The 19,940-nt window shown below is 37.6% G+C and overlaps 1 protein-coding gene across 1 annotated transcript in view; it reads right to left on the bottom strand.

The window, feature by feature from the left end:
• Positions 1-19,940, bottom strand: part of CTNNA3 (catenin (cadherin-associated protein), alpha 3) — a 518,658-nt gene that overhangs the window by 175,446 nt on the left and 323,272 nt on the right. The window contains exon 10 of the mRNA XM_009894002.1: positions 9,381-9,473. Coding sequence (XP_009892304.1) covers positions 9,381-9,473 — 93 coding nt within the window. The remainder of the gene's footprint in view (positions 1-9,380; positions 9,474-19,940) is intronic.

The following is a 19,940-nucleotide window of genomic DNA, read 5'->3' as shown; positions in this document are numbered from 1 at the left end:
CCTATTTATATTCTCTGTTCTTCATTGTTGTCCACCCCTCTCTCAAAAACCGTGCAAAACTACATCTCTTAACAGCAGTATTATTTTGCTGTCTTGTACTACCCTAAGCTTTCCTAATGTATGACCACCCTCCTCCCCAGACTCAGCAGAGGTTTTTTTTAATCACAAGTCTCTAATAACGATGTTTTATTGCCTTTCTTTCCTTCCCCAGCATTCTGCTGCAGGACTGTCACCAACAAAATGTGGCATCTCAGGAAAACTTATAAATTCAGAAAAAAGGATGAAGGTGAAGAGATAAAAAAGAAATACCTTTCCAGGACTAACACTTTCAAGTTTCAAAGGCACAAGTGAAAATAAATTGTTTATAAAACATTCATAGCACTTTTGTGCAGTATGAATCTACAGCAAATGCCCTCCAGCAACTTAAAACTCGATCATTCTCATGTCTTATGTCCACTAACTGCAGGTGGGGCAAGCAGATGAGAGGATAAAACAGAGCAGCTTCTGTATTGCTACAGAAGTTCAGGCTACTCAACTTTTTATTATGGTATTTTTATTTAATATTACAAACTGAGAATTGGTTGAGGATTCTGTTCTAACACAACAGATGCTGGAAGATGAAAGTTGAGACTGAAAACCTCAAGGCATTTTGTACTTAATTATTTTCTCTCCAAGTACCATCATACAATAGCCAAGCAGCCACATCCAACATGAGACTTTGAGGGGAAATCTGAGAGTCAGAATTATTTTTTTTTCCCCTTCAAACTGTTTTGCGGAGAAGTTCATGCCAAAGCAAACACCTAGCTGAGTCTATTTGTATAAGAGCATAAAGCATTAGGCCTTCAATACATTTTGGTGACCCACAGCTTTAGGATTCCATAGTACCCCAACAAGCTAGAAACGCCACATGCTTTATCATCTTTTTAAAACAGCAAACCTCAATTTCCACAAACGGAAAAAGGTAACATCCTACAACTACTAATGTCAGTAAATTATGCCAAAGGATAAGAGAAAGGGTTTCTTTTTTGTATCATTTTCAGTCTTTGTCAAGTAGCCAGACTGGAAACCAGAACACACCTGTTTTTTGTACATGTTCCTTTTCTGCACATTGTCCATCACATTAAGACTGCAGTGTTCTGATGGTACAAAGGATCACCCATCCAAATAGGATCATACGTTATTATGACACTTGAGGACCAGACTAAACTTTTTCCATGCAATGTCTCCCAGTAGCTGGTAACAACAGCTATCTACTAATAGTGAAAACAAACATTAACCTCCAACACCACAACTGTGCCACTGCCTGCTCAACCTAGTATTAGTCTGCAGTGGCCAGCTCCTCCTTTAGACTCCTTTTCCCTCATTCCTTCCCTTGAGCCAGCGAGCAGTGTTCATACAGCAAACTACATTAGACAACTGACTTGAATAAAATCTAACCTTCTTACTTGCTTCCCAGATTAATTCTCAGCTGCATCAGTTTCCTGATCCAGATCACTGCATAGCTGTATGATTGCTACTGTTAGTCACAAGGGAAGAGAAAGTAGAAATAACAGCTTGAAAGTAGGGACAGAGATCAAGTCTCTAGCAGCACTGATGATTTACACCAGACTAAACTGGTTGTGGAACAGAAGTGTAAAAGAAGGAATTGAACATGGGAATGTTCAAGCCCACTACCACAGCTATCAAGGTTAATAACAACAACTTCATTAAATTCAGCAGCATTGTGTATAGACTTCGCTAATATGGTGAAAACCTGCATTTTTCAACACATCACCAAAATACCTTTCCTTTAGTTTTATAAATATTATTGATAAGGCATGATATGTACTTTTAATTAACCTCTCAGCTGAAAGGCTGGAGATGGTACTTCAGAAGATGTCTCATATTGTTAGAGATACTAACATCCATTTTTTTCTCACAGCAGATGGTATAGAGCTCACTGACTTACTATGTTCTCCCCCATTACTTCTGCCCTTGCACAAGGCTACTGTATTTGAAGAAAATGGTATTAAGACAGATAAAATGAGATGCCACACAGACAGCTGAACCAAGATGAAACAATTGTCATTATTAAAGTAATATTGGTGAAGAGTTTTTACGAGGCTAATAAAAAACTTCTTCAGCATCCCCCACCATTTAATGTACCAGAGCAGATAATAAAATGGATGATTGATTTTCTCTCATGAAAAAGTAAATACACAGAAAACGTGAACTGCTAGCTTCAAAAAGCCACAGCATCATAAAATACATAATTAAACTCCAATACCTGTAACACATCAAAAGGTGCTGCCCACTTATTAGCTATCAAGTCTCATTTTCATGAGCAAGAATTTTCAGGTTTGGTCAACACAGTACCTGCTTTGTACAAAGTAACACAGAAGCAAATAATATCCATCTACCTGTACCAACCAAAAAGGGCTAAACAATTCACATGTTAATCAAAACACAGCTCAAAGGAAAGACTGAATTCCCATGTACCTTGGAAGAGAACAGAATACATGTGGTTTGTGGACTGGATTAGAGATGCTTTGTCTGGATCTTCAACAGACAAACGTACACGCACACTTTCCAAAAAACAACTCCCAGTTCCTCAACTCTTGGTTCCACAGTATTTCTGAATTTACTGATAAACACAGGTCATTTCACATGATCCTAAAAAATGCAACAGGATTAATACTGTCTCCTAGAGAGAAAAGAAACAAAGCATAACTTCAACAGTGCCGAAATTACAAAAATTCAAAGAAAGAAAGGATGCAGGGGCTGGTTTCTTGCAAGGAGTCTTGGCATTTTTTGCCATTCTCCTCACTGCAGGTACATATTTCGCTAGAGATGCAGATCTGTAACATCAAAACACAGCAGTCAGTTCCAGACAGTCTGGACAAACCAAATACAAAATGTTAAAGACACCTGTCAGATCAGTATGTGAATGGCCTGGAAATATGACATATATATATTCCCAATGATCAACTCAGCATCTTGCTTACCCTAACACCTCTCCATGTTACTTGAACTACCACACTGATGTATTTACAAACTCACACAGCCAAAAACTTTGGCTTCTATCTTTAGTAGTCACATACCAAGCAATATTAAAAATAACTAACAACATATTAAGTTTCAAGCAGCAAGAAAAGATGGCACTGAGAATTAGAGCTGTATCATCCACAAATGTGCCAAGCATTATTATTCATTAGTATAATTTTTTAAAAGTATTGTAGGAGGGGAAAGAACAGCAAATATGAAAATAAAAACCAACTGCAACAATGAACCCAACATACCATACATTAAGGATGTTATAGATCAGGGCTCAGGTAACCCAGGTCAACACATAACACACATTGCCTGTTCCAATCTGTGACCAGCAGGGTTGTACAATAACGGTAGCTGTTTTCAGACAGGTATCAGCAGGATTTTTGACTGCTGGCTGTATCTAAACTGGATTTTGGGAGTCAGTCATTTTATTAACAATTTACTAACAGTAGATTTTTGCAGTGTGATTTTACTGAGTGGTATTAAGTAACATAATCCAAACAATTACTTAAAAGATGACAGCTATACCTGCCTAGAAATAAACACATTGATTTGGACAGTGAAAGTGATGAAATTTCACATGGAGAACTGCACTGATATGGGATGTTTAACAGAATGTTCTTTCTGCGGTAAAGGGGAGAGTCCCCCTTTAAAAAGTAGTAATTCTGTGTTTTATCTAATTTCTGCATTGAATTCTATATTGAAAGAAAAATTACATCTTAGCAAAACAAACCCAGCAAAAAGTAAGACACCCAAAACCGGTCCTAATGCACTGCAAACCAAAATAATAATCAGCCTGATTTAGAGCAGAATACTAACAGGGCTGTTTTCAGGAAAGAAGCAAAAAGAAATATGAACAGAATATTAATCTTTTGAACCTGAGTATTTTTAGAGTGAGGGGAGATGGGTCTATACATATATTTTTATGCTCTGAAATTTAAACAGAAGCACTGGAAATTTCTGCGACATCCTGCAAGAGTGGGAACACACCATAACACCTTGTGTCCTTTCTAACCTATCACAAAGACAGCTACCTCTCTCCCAAATACCCCATTAAGTTGTGCAGGAGTTCACGAGTGAAATCAGGCGATTTGAGCTCTCCTGTAAATAGCACTGAGAACAACAGAAGTATTAACCAGTTTCTTACATTCTGATCAGTGAATTTAGAAGCCTAAATAGAAGATGGACTCTTCTAAGGGAATTTGGATAAAGAAGAGCAAATTATGGGGCCAAAGTCAGTCCACCTGTCCCTGCTAACCATAATATTACAAACTCAATAAACCAATATGAATAAGCCATCCACCTGGATCCCTGAGAGCCATGAGGTCTTAGAGTGGCTGTGCAGCTGACGCTCTGTCATTAAAAGTCCACTCACCTCCCCTACTTCCAAAGGGTTTCTTCAGAATGGTGTAGAGCTGTGGCAGGCAAAAAATAGCTTAAATTCTGAACACTTAGAGGCAGCAGATAACAAGGGCAGGGGAAGAAGGTCTGAACTCTCAAGCTCAAGCCTGGTACTAGCTAGCTGCAACTGCTATGCGCTGGTTTTAAATTCTGTTAAAATCTCAACTAAACAGAACTGACATATCTTGAGTTGTCCAATTAATAAAGAGACACGAAACAGCCAGGAGGTTGATCACACTTCATGCTTCTGCACACACACACTTAGATTGTTAAATATCAAGGGTTTAGGGGACCCAAAAATGGCTGATCCTGGCTAGAGAAACAGTCCTGGAAGTGAGGAAACATCCCAGAGGTCAGGAAAATATGCAGACACCTACTGAGAGACATCCAGGGACCCTGGACAGTAAGGCCTGAGACAGATGACTGCAAGCAGATGTACAGGACAAAACCATAACAACTTTCTGCCCAACCTTCCTGGACTAGCAGTAATCTCCCTACTGGGAATGTAAGTCGAGACCTAGTGAACATAACGCTGTGGGGAAAACAAATGAGTGAGCATGTGGTATCATCAAGCAGGGTTAAAACTCATCTCACTGGTTCTTAAACCCTAGTACTCAGATCTACTACAGGCTGTAACTCTGTCTTGCTCGTGACAAAGTTTCTGGCCTATCTTCATCATGTGTACTCAGCAAATGATGTGTAATGGGCACTACTTTTTAGCCAATAGTTCCCATACCCAGAATACAAAGGTAAGACTCAGGCAGGCAGGCAGCCTTCTCAGAGCCAGTATCACTGAGTGCGCACACTTCACAGCAGAAGTGACTGCAAATTTAACTGGCTCAGAGTGCATTTCATGTCCATTGAATTGATGTCTTCCACATAAGACATTTTGCATCAACAATAGCTAGCTATAAAGAAGGACATTTATGTCTTTGCAAACTTCCTTCATGGCTTAGGAACCAGTTCTGAAATATGCTGTAATATCTACTTTAGATTCTGATATATTCCTGGTTAGGTGCAAGTTAAGAGAAATGAGGTGACACCTTCACATACATCTAAAATAGCTCAAGGTGCAGACTTTTTTTTTTTTTTAACAGATGTTTTCCCTCATCTCCATTTTGATTTTTTAAACACAAAGAGCAACTCAACCTCTAATGGATTTCCTGTTATGTAGATTTCCTTCTCACCTAATAGCTTTCTAACTAGATAGTTTGTCTCTACCTCTCAGTATTTAGAGAGGAACAGAACTCACTAAGAACACTAAGATCTGAGGTTCTGGTTGTACCAGTGTATACCATGTCTTTTTTAAATAGCTAACAAAAATATTGCATGGGATTGAATGATTTTTTTGAAGTTTATTTATCACCAAATATATATTAAGCTAAACCACAAACATTCGTGTATTTTTCCTGAATTTTGTTTCCTTGCATGATGTACCAGAACAGACACGACTCACTGCAGAATTAATCACCCTGTGCCATTTTGGCAACTAATAGCAAGCTCTAACAAGATCTGAGTTAGCATGATCTCATCGTCAAAGGCAGTGAGCCTAAAATTTGCTTTTTAGGGTATGGTCCTGCCAAAACTAGCCCAAACCTTCTGCTCCTTAAAACTCTCCAGGGATCTTTATGCTAATAAAAAGGCTCTAGCTAGAGCCCTTTGACATGCTGAAGCTCTTCCCAGCTGCTTCCTTGAGACTAGCCACTTCTGATCTCCATTCTGAAACATGTGTTCCAGCTTTAGGCTCAGTCATTCTCCCCCTCAAAAAGAGCAGCACAGGATCTGTTTGCACTAACTCTCTTGGCACTCCCTGGCTTCCATTCCCTCAGGGAGGAAAATGTCATTATCTCTAATTATGTGCATCACAGCACCTCTGCTATCTGTGTTTCTGACAAACATAAGCTTCTGAGAGAACAAGTATACCTTCACCTACCTTGGCTCCCGTTCAATCTTGCTTCTTTGCTCTTCCCCCACCACTGTAACCTTATCCTAGGTTAAGTCACATATCTACAGCCTTCAACTCCATCCAAGATCTGATCAACGGCTTCCTTCTCACCTCCTCCTTCCTTCAGGACCTGTTGCAGAAGGCATCCTTATTCCTCAAGCTTATCCCTCAGCAGAGCTCCCCCAACCCAGCAAAACCAGAGGCCTACCTAAAGAGAAGTAAGAGGACCTAGTCCCAACACAGAGGCCAGGTCAAGTAACAAGCTAGATGCTCCTTAGACACAAACACACCGTTTTTTCCGAGTCTTTTCTCCCTTGTTCCTCTGGTTAGCCTGGTGTGCCTGACATACTTGTTGAACCACCTGAAAGCTGATTATCCCAAATATGATGTAAATGTAAAAACCCATCAAGAATTTTGACAGAGAAGCCAGATCCTTTCTGGTTTCCTACAGTTAGAGTATTCCTCCATCTCTAGATTGACAGGTTTACCCTCTATCTGGTATCATTGCCTATTCCAGAGGACTATTAGAGGAACCCGAGATTTCTTCAAATGTGCCACTGAACTGAGAAGCATAAGGGAAACAAACCCAAGATGTGCATTAGCAAAACAGCTCTACAGATGTATACCACTGCTGTTCAAAACCAGAATTTTGTTCACTTTTCTGGGTTTTCCTTTTCTTTCCTTCTCATGCATGTAAATGTCAGGATTCCACACAGAACAAGTGACATTGTCAATTTTACCTATCTGATAACACTCAAGAAAGTTTTCCCAACCAAAAGCTAGTAACATGAACAGAAATCATTTTTCCTTCATCAAAATACATGCTAGCAGCTCTTTATTTCTTTATTCTATCCTTTATTATTGATTTAACGTTAAATATTATCAAAATTCAGTTCTCATGAAGTATTCATGCAATTTCAGGAACAACTGGCATTATGTGTTTTGTATCAGCTCTAACATACATGCCTAGCTTATTTAATTTATTGAACAGTCAAAATACTTGCTAATAATCTTACTTGAGGAAAAAAAATATGGTCAGAATTCAGAATCAACCCTCTACGTTTTAGCTACAGTACAGTATAGTTAATATAACATAAGCACATCTATGAATTCTAACAATTGAAAGACTTTCCTCCAGGGTTTGCCAGTTCTGTATCTGCTTTTTTCCCCAGTGCTGAATGGGAAGTTTTGCTGGTCAAATCTGCAAAACTCCCAACACTCCAAGGTGTCTTCTGTAGATATTGGGTTTGTTGCTGGTTTTTTTGGTTGGTGTTTGGAGTGTTTTGTTTTGGGTGTTTTTTTCTCCTGTTTTAATTCAACCATTTCAGATTTCAATCCAAACCACTGATTCCCTGCAAGAAACATATTTTTCAGAGCACATAAAATCCCATTTTTTACTCTAACAATTTAAGAACATTGGGGAGTTCTCCATGCAAATTTCCCCATTCCAAACTCTAATTGATATGCCCTGCAGGGATCTTAAGAGATAATTATTTTCCCTGTGGAGGATTTTTAAATGATATGGCATAATCTGATTTACTGAAAAATGCAGAAGCCTTATTCTGCTATTTCTTTCTTCGGTAAAATGCCAATTGCTTTCACAGGGAATGGTCCTTATCTAAGAAAGCAGCAAATCCTGCACAGTGAACACACCATTAATAGTAGTACAACCTTATCATGTGCACACTGCATTCTCTGTTTAGACAAATCTATAATCATGAACTAATTCAGCCCTGTTTTACCTCAAGGTTTACGAAAAACAGGGAAAAAACCAAACAAGAAACTTCCATTTTACTATAAGAAATTAAAACCCTAGCAACTTAAATGGCTGTGGAGAGGATCAGTATTTTGTCAAAAAGAGATTTTAGGAGTTTCTGGTATCAGATGCAATACTGAAAGTGCAGGTTTTCAATTAAAAAGCTACATCTGGTTGCATGACAACGTATTAGAAATGTGCACTTGTGCCCCTGGACAAACAAAGAAGCTGGAAGAAGCTATTAATGAATTCTTCTTACAAGCCAGCAATCTTCTTACAAAGCCAGTACCACATTAAATCAAATAAAGTGATATGTTAAACACAGAAATGTAAAAGTTATAAAAATAGACTTTGAAACTGAATGATTGAAAACACTGATCTGTGCTATTTTCAGAATATCACCTTTCCTTGACAGAAGTTTTTCACAAACTCTCACATTTACTCAACAGGCATAAAATGGACTTCTCCAGCTTGTAATTGAACATACTGTTAATATTTGTTTTTCACCTTCTATGTCAACTAAATTTAGCATTCAAACACACAAAAGAGTACAAATATTTAGGCCACTGTGTAATCTACAGTGTTCCTTAAAGAATTAACAATCTTGAAATTAGGTAGCCTCAAGGCTGAAACACTCAGGTCAGATTCACACAAATCAGTAAAATCTTTGCTCTAAACACATGTAACTGCAGAAGGTTTTATACCTTTACAGTTCCGAATGTGACAAATATAGAGTGAATACACTTGCAGTAAGATAGTAAGTACCAAAAAATTATCTGTAGCTGTGCTGGTTTTCACTCATTTGCTCAAGACAGAAGCTCAAGCTTTTGAATTGGGGATAATCAGAACTCATACTTTAACATTCACATACACAAAAAACAAAATCAAGTGGTAATAATATTTCAAGTTGATGGTCACCAAATGTATGGCTTTCTAATAGTAAAAATACTCTCAATTTACCTATGATGTTACACCGTTCATTTAATCAGTTTTAATTTCAGAAACAGAACAATTGCAGTTTTTACAGATTTTTAAAACTCTGAATCAATACAGACTATTAACAATTCCGATGTTAACCACTAAGAAAAAAATAAATCAACTGAGTATTTGCCTTTGATTTATCATTTGGTCTCCATTTACTACACTAAGCTGTGTAAATGGAATGTGAATTTAGAATGAAGGAGCACGACTGAAGACCTAAGTGTATGCTCAGAGCGCTGTAATGAGAATTAACTGAAAAAGTCATACCTGTGGGCACAAAGTCTCTATGTGATTAGCTGCCATTTGGACAATTTTCATTCCATCTTCATTTGTTGACAGTGAACAAGCAAGATTAGCAACCTTAAATAAACAAACAAACAGTTTCATAAGCAAGTATTCATCCCCAGACCCTCAAACCTGCCAAAAACATCTCTGCTAGAAAGCCTTCACTATTTGGGGAAATTAATTTGTCAAAGAACATATCTGAACAAGCGAACATGGGGCGGGGTGGGTGGGGGGGGGGTGAGGGTGGAAAGGGGTAACAGTAGAAATCTCATGACCTCTCCCCACTTAGGTTCAGTACATAATAGCTGCAGAGTGGTGTTTAGATAACATCAGCAAATTTCAAAGATCCCATGGCTTCAGCTAGATTGCTTATGATCGTGCCTGTTAATTTTTCAGAGCCCTTCAAACCATGTTCAGCTTTTAAATTTTATTTTTAAGCTTACTTTTAAGACCTTAAAGATTAAATAACATTTGCCTTGATTTGTGGTAATGAAATACAGAATGATTTATGCCCTGAGCTATCCACAGATCATTATTTCCAACTAGTGGTACGATTTTCCACTGAAATAGCTGTATCAGTGCAACTTACATTGAAAATGTGTAAGGAAACTTGAAATCTGTGGAAGAAAAAGTCTATCTTCGATTTTATTTTACTACACACCATGGAGATACAGTTTCCTTTATAGGAAAAAAGCTCTTCCATGATTCTCCCCAGTTCGACAAGTTTGAAGAGATCAAGGAAAAAGACCACTCAACTCCAGCTCACTGCAACTCAGCTGTAACAGACAGGCTTGACAAAGGCAAAAGAGCATTTAGGATACTGGGATCATGTAGACCTTTACATCCTACTGAAGTCCTACAAGGTCCTTATGTAAACTACTACACACTCATTAGTCTTCACAGCCTTCACTGAAGTAGCTGTACTACATATATATATCACTCCAATGTTAATGTAGATCAAGAATTGCCTGAGAAACAGGCCTCTGTCTGTAGTGTTGCAACTATCAAGACAAACACAGATATGCATAGTTAATTTATCATTATTCAAAATTCATGCAATGAGCTCTACAGTCCAGCTGCTCCAAAAAAAAAAAAAGCAAGTTTTCATTTATCAACATTTTAGGACACGATCTCTAACAGTAGTTCAATGACAATCTATTATCAAAGACTTTTATTATTCTTACTTAATTGATGTAAATAATTACAAGGAATTAGTTAATGCATAGCCAAATTAATTATTTTCCTATCCAAAATTCAGAAGAGACTAAGTAAGACATTTTCTGAAGAGGATGAGGGCCAGAATGCATAGCCATCCATGTACACTTGCGCCTACGTAGAAATACTTTATAAACCTATCCCTGGTATTCCAATACAGCTCACTAGTTCCTCACCCATGTGATACGTTACCTTGTCGACATAAAAAGGCTGACTGAAGACACCCAATTTTCAAAGATGCCCTCAAACTGTATGCTCTCTAATTTGAAGGAAACCACCATGTTTTTTTAACAGAATATTTGACAAAAATTGTTTCTGATCCTACACTTCCCCTCCTGACTCTTCACCCTTAAGTTACCTACAGATGTTTTGGTATCATGACAATACAACTTTAAAAGACACTCCTCCCTTCCCCCCAAAAAATCATATATTTTTCTTTGGATTGAAGGTCAAGGTTTTCCAATATTGGTTACAACAACTAATTCACCTTGGTTTTAATATTTTAATTTCTTTGACCTGGTCACTGAGCTGCTTGTGTATCCCAAATGTAACTGTGCATTCATTCACACTGCATTATTATAAATGCATCACAATTATTATATGCATCACATATAAAAAGAAGCACTCTACATGGCTCGGTGCAAATATTATTGACCTATTTCTTAAAAGAGCTCCACAATGCCTAAAGGAGTAAAATTCCGATGGTTTTTAAAAAAAAAAAAGGCATTACATTACAAGCCATTCCACCAGGACGAAACAGACTCACAGAAGCTTTTTGTCTTTGACAAGGTTCCTCATGTTTTCCAACTTCATTTCACAGTTCCCAGAAAAACTTTAATTTCTTGGGATCCACAGCAAACATATGCGATATATAGTTCCTGTTTATCAGTAAGAACAGTTTTAAGTTGAGTGCTCTGCTGTAAGCCATAAATGTTTTGTCCGTGTCTTGATGTGCAAAGCAGATACAGAAACAGCTTAAAACAATTTTTTATCCTGTTTCCCAGTTGCACTGGCTCAAACATCTTGGTACAAATCCAGTCCTTGATATAAATTGTTTCATAGAATCACCAAATAATAATTTAGGCTGGAAAAGGTTTCCAGAGCTCACGTAATCCAACCCCCTACTCTAAGTATGAGAATGAACTATAAACCAATCTGTGCCAATGGTTCTATGTAGCAGATCAGCACCTGGGGACAAATTACATGTATGTTACCAGATCACATTGAAGATTAGAAGGGTAAAAAAGTGTGGCTCTTCTCTGACAAAACATGCTCAGGATGGGAAGGACCTCTTAATCCTCTCTCCTCCACCCCCCACCCCCTCCCCCCCAAGTAAATTGCTGCACTGCCTCACCACCTGTTTCATTCTCAGTTGAGCTTTACTGTTCAATTGTCCACGCTGAGAACTAAGGATTAAATACACCCTTGAGGATTTTTTTCAGTCCAATTCATTGCATGACATCCCAAAACCATGAGTATTTTCTTGGGAATAGTCTGCCAACTAACTAAATTCCTTTTATGCGAGTTGTACAAAATGAAGTAACACGTTCTTTAGATGTGATCCTCCTCTCTCCACCAGTAAGAGCTCAGTTTCTTCACATTATTTTACCCAGACTCCTAACTCACTTTTACTGTAAATCACTACAGATGACTAAGTTGCTAACTCCAAGAAAACTTGTGTTTCCTCTTCTTGGTGAAGACTTCCTATTCACAGTAAATGCCTCCTGTCAAGAAATTCCTTTCACTGAGGAAAGACCTTCCAAAGTTTTGCCTACCCTCAAGTTAACAAGGTCCTTCACCACACTGCAGGGTAAGCCGAATGATCGTGCTTTGTAAAAACTTTTAGCATAGCATGAAGAACTCTTTGGTAACCCAATCCCTCCCATTGATAACCCTATAGATATTCTTAAGGCAGTGCTGGGAGCGTGTATAGCCTTGGATGAAGAATGCTGTGTTGATATTTAAGTGTTTGGAATACACTCAATTGAAAACAAGCAAAAACAATGATATGTCTAAAATAAAATCTGACACATTTCAGATTTCAAGAAAATTTAACTTCTGTCTCACAGGATTTCAAATACAATCTCTTCCAGAAAGTTTAAAATACTGATCCTGTCATTTTGCCAGTTGTTTTTTTTTTTTTTTTTTTTTTTTTTTTTAACGCCTGTAATAAAGATCAGAACAAGAACCTACTGGTGTTCCTCAAAACCAAGCACAAGTACTTCTTATACAGACCTCTTGAGAACACTAACCAGATACACTGTCACTTTAAGGTGTATATGAATTTAACAAGTCATTGATGTAATGACCATAATGTAGGGGGTTAAAAAGGCCTAAACCAAGAAGAGGACCTTGCTTTGCCATAAGTTTCACAAAAGGCAAAGGCCTCAAAGACATTCTGATCCATCAAGCTTTATCTTTGTAACTTCCAAAGAGACAGGAACCAAATAAAACCAAAAGAATTTGGTGGGGCAGGTAAGACATGATGACACAAACAAAAATACAATAAAGTAATCCATTGAGGTAGAGATTGATCCTGAGTAATGAGAGTTCAGAAGATACTTCACTTGTAGGAGTTGAGAGCAACTGAATACTGAATTAGGGAACAACATCTGAACTTCAGCATTACAGCAGACCAAATGGCTTTTGATGTAAATTAGATACTCTATGTAGATTGATTTTAACTGTTAGCCTGCTCTCCTCCAACTATAAATGAAAAAAGGTACTTACATATTCTCCACTTCTAATTTTGCGGTATACTGAACTATCTTCTGCAAGTTTATTACATGTTCTTAGCTTTTACCACTAACTTTTTTCATGAAGCCTTGAGAAATCTTTTGAGGAAAATGACTGCTCACGCAAAAAAATGCCATGGAAAAACTAGGAAGGTCAATGATAAATAATGGCCCTATACTTTTTAAGGAAAAAGCTACATTTATGTATGTATGTCTCCTAGTCACCGCTGCATTTTTATATGCATTTACGATTACTATGTGGGTTTTTATGAGCTTAATAAAATTCACAGACTAGAATATTTGTTTAGAGTGCAAAAACATATTCCTGGGGATTGCAAACTTAACTCCAGTGGGCAATATAGTAGTATCACAGTGTTGCTTGTTTTCCAACCCATCTTCTACTGTAAAACTTAATTTCTTTCCAGATCAAGTCAAATAGTAATACTGAGCTACTTAAAGGCTGCTGCCACAGCTTATATGTTATTTTTGCATTGTTTATAAAATGCTTTAGGATACCTTCATGTCAGAAGTTACACTACTGCTTTAATTTTTATTACTTTTTGCTTTTGTGGGAACAAAGTTAGAAACTATACTAAAAAATGTATTTAACGTATATGAAGTTGCTTTTCCCTATCTCTTTTAGCTTTTCACCTTCCACTCTTCCAGAAAGAGTCTTGAACCTGTGCATGTAACTACTGTAGGTTTGTAAATGTTTGCAAGCCTCTTCACTCATCTTTCAGTTCCTTCTGCATTTCTCTTAATTTTGCACATCTCTATCTCTTCCGTTTTCTGCAGAACTGAATTACATAGTAGTCTATTAATGCCATAATCACTACTGATTCAACAAAATTACCTCTACCTTGTACACCGCAGGCTTATCACTGCCCCTGTTCGACTATAACCAACTATCTTGTTAACATGAAGAAATTCCTCAGAGCGTTATGTAACTTTGTTTCCTATAATGTTATTTGTCAAGCATGCTAAAGATTCCATTTCTGTAATTAATTAATAAAGCATATTTGAATACCAATGGACAAGATTGTTCTCTTTTTTTTTTTTTAAATCAACATAAACTGGTTGCAGTGGGTTATTCTAGATTTATTTCAAGTTCCATGTGCTTAGACAAGTCTTATCTCATACAAGATCATTTAGGAGATTGTTTTGATAAACTGGGCCTCTACCAAAATAAAAAAGGGAAAATGAATTAAATAACTACAATACTCTGAGGCAAAGATAGCACATGTGTAATAGAGAATTCTGCCCAGTAACATTTAAGAAATAATTTCCATTTCAATAAAGGTGTCAGGCTTGATGCAGAGCCCCATTAAGCTTTCTCTCACTGCTTTGGGTCACAGTAAATACAGCTGAAGAACTAAGCTAAGGATTCCTTCTCTAGACCTCAGTGTGGAGAGCCCTGGTTACAACCAAAGACAATACACTGTATTTGGATTACATTTGTGCTCTGTGTCATGGTTTGGGCCAAATCGGCCACAGGGCAAATAACAGATGCTCTCCCCTATCTCTCCAAAAAGAGGGGCAGGAGAGAGAGACTTAGGAGTTTAGAATAAACTAACCTATTTCAATGAAATATTAATAATAAAATAAAAAGAAAATAATTGAATATATACAAAACAGTATCAAGCTCCCAGGATGATAATCACATCACTGGCTGGCACTGGGGAGGTCCCAGACTAGACTCAGTGACAGATGGGAACTGGATTCCGGATCTGCATTCAGGATCAGGATCAAAGGCAGACCAACAGACAGAGTCCTCCTTGGACACCGGCCGTTGAAGAAAGAGGACTGACCCTTTGATCACTCAGGTTTCATACTGAGCATGAGGCAGATGGAATGGAAATACCCTGTTGGTCACTTCTGGGTCACTTCTCCCCACAGATGCGACCCCTCTACCCTTCTCTGCTTCCAACAGGGCAAATAACTTCAGCAACCCAAGTTAGCTGAGGAGTCCACTAAACAGAAACTGTCCATAGGCATGACCTATGTATCTCACTGACAGTTTCCCAAAAAATGCATCATCCACACCAGCACCATACTTAGTCTACTAAAACAACCACAAAGCGGCCTTTGACGCCTGAAGAAAGGTCCTTCCATCGGCCCAAACAAAACAGCAGCTGAAGGTTCTAAATGTAAACTGCTTTACGAAACCTCTCCCTTAGCACAGTTTGCTGAAACGTTAGCAACAGAGGGCTTTCCAGCAGTATCACACGAGTACAGAAATAGGAAGAAAAATACCTGAAAAGGAGCATAGGACAAGGAAAACACTGACTAAACCCCAACCATTTTACCACCTTGTCCTTTCTTCTTTCTTCACGCTGTCAGAAAAAAAATGCTTGTATAAAGAGAAAAATTTATTTTAGCAGCAGAGATGTTGTGTATTATACCAGAAACAAGCATAGTTTTCAAAAGGAGAAAGTGACTATCAAATTCCACAATAATGTAACCAATAACCAACCTTTTGCTTTTGGTTATCCCAGCCTGAGAATAAATGTGGCAAATAAGATAACAGTTAACCATGGAGCAAGAGAAAGACGCCATCAGTCACGTACATAATTAGCCAATTCCTTAAAATATCTAAGAGGAGTGACCAAAACTCAGTGCCAGAATGTACAGTCCTTGAGGGAACTGGGCACCACACACCCAGAAGTACTTTTAAACAGATCAGTGAGCTGGACTTGACTGTCTGACACTAGCAGGATTTGATAAACATCTATCCCCAGTGAAAGCCAATAAGGACCAAGGTGGACCAACCAGTTCTCAAAACAAATACATCTCAAATTGCAAACATCCCATATATTTTCCAGTTATTTAAAAATATTTTACAAGAGGCAATGTTTTGCCTGTTTCCCCCACCACCAACTACTCTTCTTGTACTTTCCTAAGTGTTTCAGTGTAAAATTTCCAAATATCTCTTTCCTCCTACAAGAACTTTTTTTTTTTCCTCTCCTCCCTGCATGAAACCCTCTATTCTCCTGCACCCAAATAATGAAGAGGCAAACACAACATATACAATAAACTGTTGTTAGAATACTCAAGATTTCAGGCCGTTTTCCTCTACAAGGTAAGACCCAAACATAGAAGTGAATATATTCTCATTTATTTTCTTATTACTCAGTATTCAAACAGTCTACAAAACAATATCCATTACCCTTGTTTTAAGCATTTTCTGTTACACTAAATAACACATGGTTTTGTCATACAAGTACCCAAGCGTACTTGGGTGACCTTTGTTTCGCCTAGCCACAAAATCTTAAGACTCTTCCTGTTGCCAGAATTAACATCTTCACCTCTTTGCCTCTGACTGGTTAACTGAGATGGAAATTGATCCCAGGAGACGCAGAATATTTCCTCCAAGATGCATGGACCCTCTATTATTTAAATCAGTGTGAGCTAAGAAGACTCGGTAAATGTTAGAGGAGCAGGAGAGGAAACAGACTACTTCTTTCCAGCACTGTAATCACTTAAGTTACAATGCTAGAAAGTAATTTTTGATCTTTCATTTCAATGTAAATGTTTTCAATTCCTTGAAGTAGGACACCTGACAAATAAAACATTAAATGATTTTTTTTGATTGAAAAACAAAACATAGTTCATGTAACAATTCTTGAAAGAGTTCAAACTAGAAGCAGTCACTTACAAAAATTAGGTATTTATCCTTTTAGAAAAACACCTACGCTTTAAGCATATTGTTCCGATGCAACACCTGGGTTGGTTTAACATACTACAGACTTACATTTTTCTAACTAAAAAGTCAATCATACTAAGCATAAATTAACTTGACAATACAAGAAGAAGATAGTTCACCTCTGGAAAGTTAAAGAGAACAACCACTCAGAAATGTAATAAATACTGTATCACAAATACTTAACAAATAACGATGACAAAAGGGGTGGAGGTGGGGGAAACCCACCAACAAATCCCCAGATAATCAAAGAAAATGAAAGATCAGTGCAACAAAAAAATACGTTCAGAATTTAATCTATCTCAGGATCAGCCCTTCACAGAACTTTTGCCTCCTCAGAAAAGTATGGGAATTATTTTATATCTAACGTTAGTATCAGCCACCTGCTTCAGCAATATAGAAAGCCCATAACTGCACAGGTTTCTGAAATAGGTATTTTTTTGCACAAAGAAGTACTTAACATATAGTCCAGTTCATTCCCAACTATCATTAAACTACTGGTATGGAATTATAGATGTGTGTGGTCCTTGAGCACTTATAATCAATTTTAGGATGAGAATAATAGGAGAGTCAACAATAATACATTGAGGGTTAGCTACAGCTAAATAAAGTTTGACATGCAAAATGTTAACATACATTAATGTACACGTCTAGTGGGAGGTGTCCCTCCCTATGGCAGGGGGGTTGGAACTCCATCATTAATAGTACCTATTTTATTTTCTGCAGGACAGTACTGTCTTGCAAATCACACGTGGTAAATTCAAAACAGGTAAAGCTATTTATCCCCTAAAACCTACTACAGAATTCAGCATGTCCAGTTTCTCTTAAAAAAGTAATCTCTTCTTGAGACAGCAAACAAAATTTCATGATGATGGGCCGTCCTTTTGATCACTGGGCTAAGAGCAAAAAGATTACCTTAGATACTAAATCCTGAAATCAGTGCAGCAACTTTTTATTTCCCTGCAAACTACTGAATAACAGAAGTAACAACCAAAGGAATAGTAAAACATACCAATGCACAGGACAAGATTCTACTTTGACTTTACCTGTGTGAAAATCCCAAATACTACCACTGAAATTGGTTAAGGTTTGCACCAAAAGGTGCAAACGTCCCCAGATATTTAAAGGAAAAAAATCATTACTACAAAATAAACGCACAAAACCATTCAACCACGTACACCAACACACCTGGTTAGTAAACTAGGACAACACAATGTCAATGAAGGCAGTATTTACTAACTTATTATTAATGGTACAAATTGATTAGTACTATAATGAAAATCCAAAAGATTGATAGAATGAATATGTAACAAAAATGGGAAACAGCATAAAGTTGCATATCTTTTCATACTGCATGACACAAATAATTAGACCTGAAACTTGAGACATTCTTACTGGTGGTCCTGAGAAGAATTCTCCTCAAAAGGGAAAAAAATGCTGTTAGCACAGAAGTAATTTTCCTGATATTCCTGCAAAAAATGTAGTCAGAGGTCTTGCCACCCTCCAGAAACTCAGGAAAAAATTAAAAAAAAAAACAAAAACAAAAAACATCATCATCCAAATGTTTTCGAGATTCAGCTTGTGGCAATATCTGAATTCTAGCACTTTGAAAGCCTTCCCAGAGCCAGTGCAAGGTCCGCGTCACACTTTAAAAGAGGATGAAATTTACTAAAGAAAGCAGATCAGAGCCTAAGGCACCTTATGTGATGCACAACCACCAGATCCTCCAGCCTCACACAAATAAACATACCACATAAGTTTAAATAAGTATTTTCAAACATTGGTTTTTCAGAAAGAAAAAAAAGTCCCATTTCAGAACTTGTCATGAGTTAAGTCTCTCTTTCAGTATTTTTAGAGTCTTTCTCCAACCCAATTGTCTCCCTCCAACCTTTGGGACTGGAGAGCTTCAATTCAGTGCTAAATGGTGTGCAATGCTCTCAGCACATGTGCACATAGAAAAAAAAAAAAATTCTATTTTCAGCAAAACTTTTCAGTTTACACTTTACAATTAATTGGATGACCTATTTTTTCCCCCAGGCAACAGCTGAAATGTTGACAACTGCTATTTCCTGGAATTAAAATAGAGGAGTGTAACTCAGAGGAACCGTCATAGAGAAGACTACTTTAATGATTACTAGAAAATAAGGTACAGCCTTTCATATGGCCTCATTCTCAAGACAGGAAACAATCACAGAACACAGATGCATACATTTTTATCTACCACAAACAAAACAAGCATTAATTTCACAGCCTTATACAGGATTCAGTATACCTTAATGTTTCCAGTGTTGTTATAAATGCTTTTAGTCTATTCTTGTCCTGCTTCTGCCGAGCAAGACTTGAAAAAACAAAATAACATCCAGAAAAAAACGACTTTACCACTCCCATCACCGAACAGCTTTAAGAACAAGGATAATGTATACCAATTTAGTACAAATACTGACCAAAATACCACTGTAAACAGGATTCTATATCCCTCACACAAAGTGTTCCCAAAAGCTCATTATTGCTTAAACGCAGTCCTTCACTCAAAAAAAGCTAAACACTCCGACTCAAAGATCTGAAACTGAAAATTTGGCAATCTAGGAAAAAAGGTACTTCTTACGATATTGTTTTCTATCGCGGCCTCGCAGAATATTTTAGATTTTACGCTGCAGAAAATTAGATCTTAGAACAACGACCGTTGAGCTTGTTGTTTGCAAAACGAAAACAACACCTTTATCATCGACGACTTGATTAGGAAGAAAAACCACAGGTATTACTAGTTGTTAGCGGCCTGACTTACCCCATAGCTCTGGGCGGCGCACAGCCTGCCCGCACCATTTTCTCCTCAGCACCCAGAGAAGCCTCGGCCAGCAACGGCGCCATTCTTCTTCCAAAAGACGAAAACGC

The sequence above is a fragment of the Charadrius vociferus genome, unplaced genomic scaffold, assembly GCF_000708025.1.
Source record: "Charadrius vociferus isolate BGI_N301 unplaced genomic scaffold, ASM70802v2 scaffold611, whole genome shotgun sequence".
Lineage (NCBI taxonomy): Eukaryota > Metazoa > Chordata > Aves > Charadriiformes > Charadriidae > Charadrius > Charadrius vociferus.
This window is presented reverse-complemented; position numbering and strand designations above follow the sequence as displayed.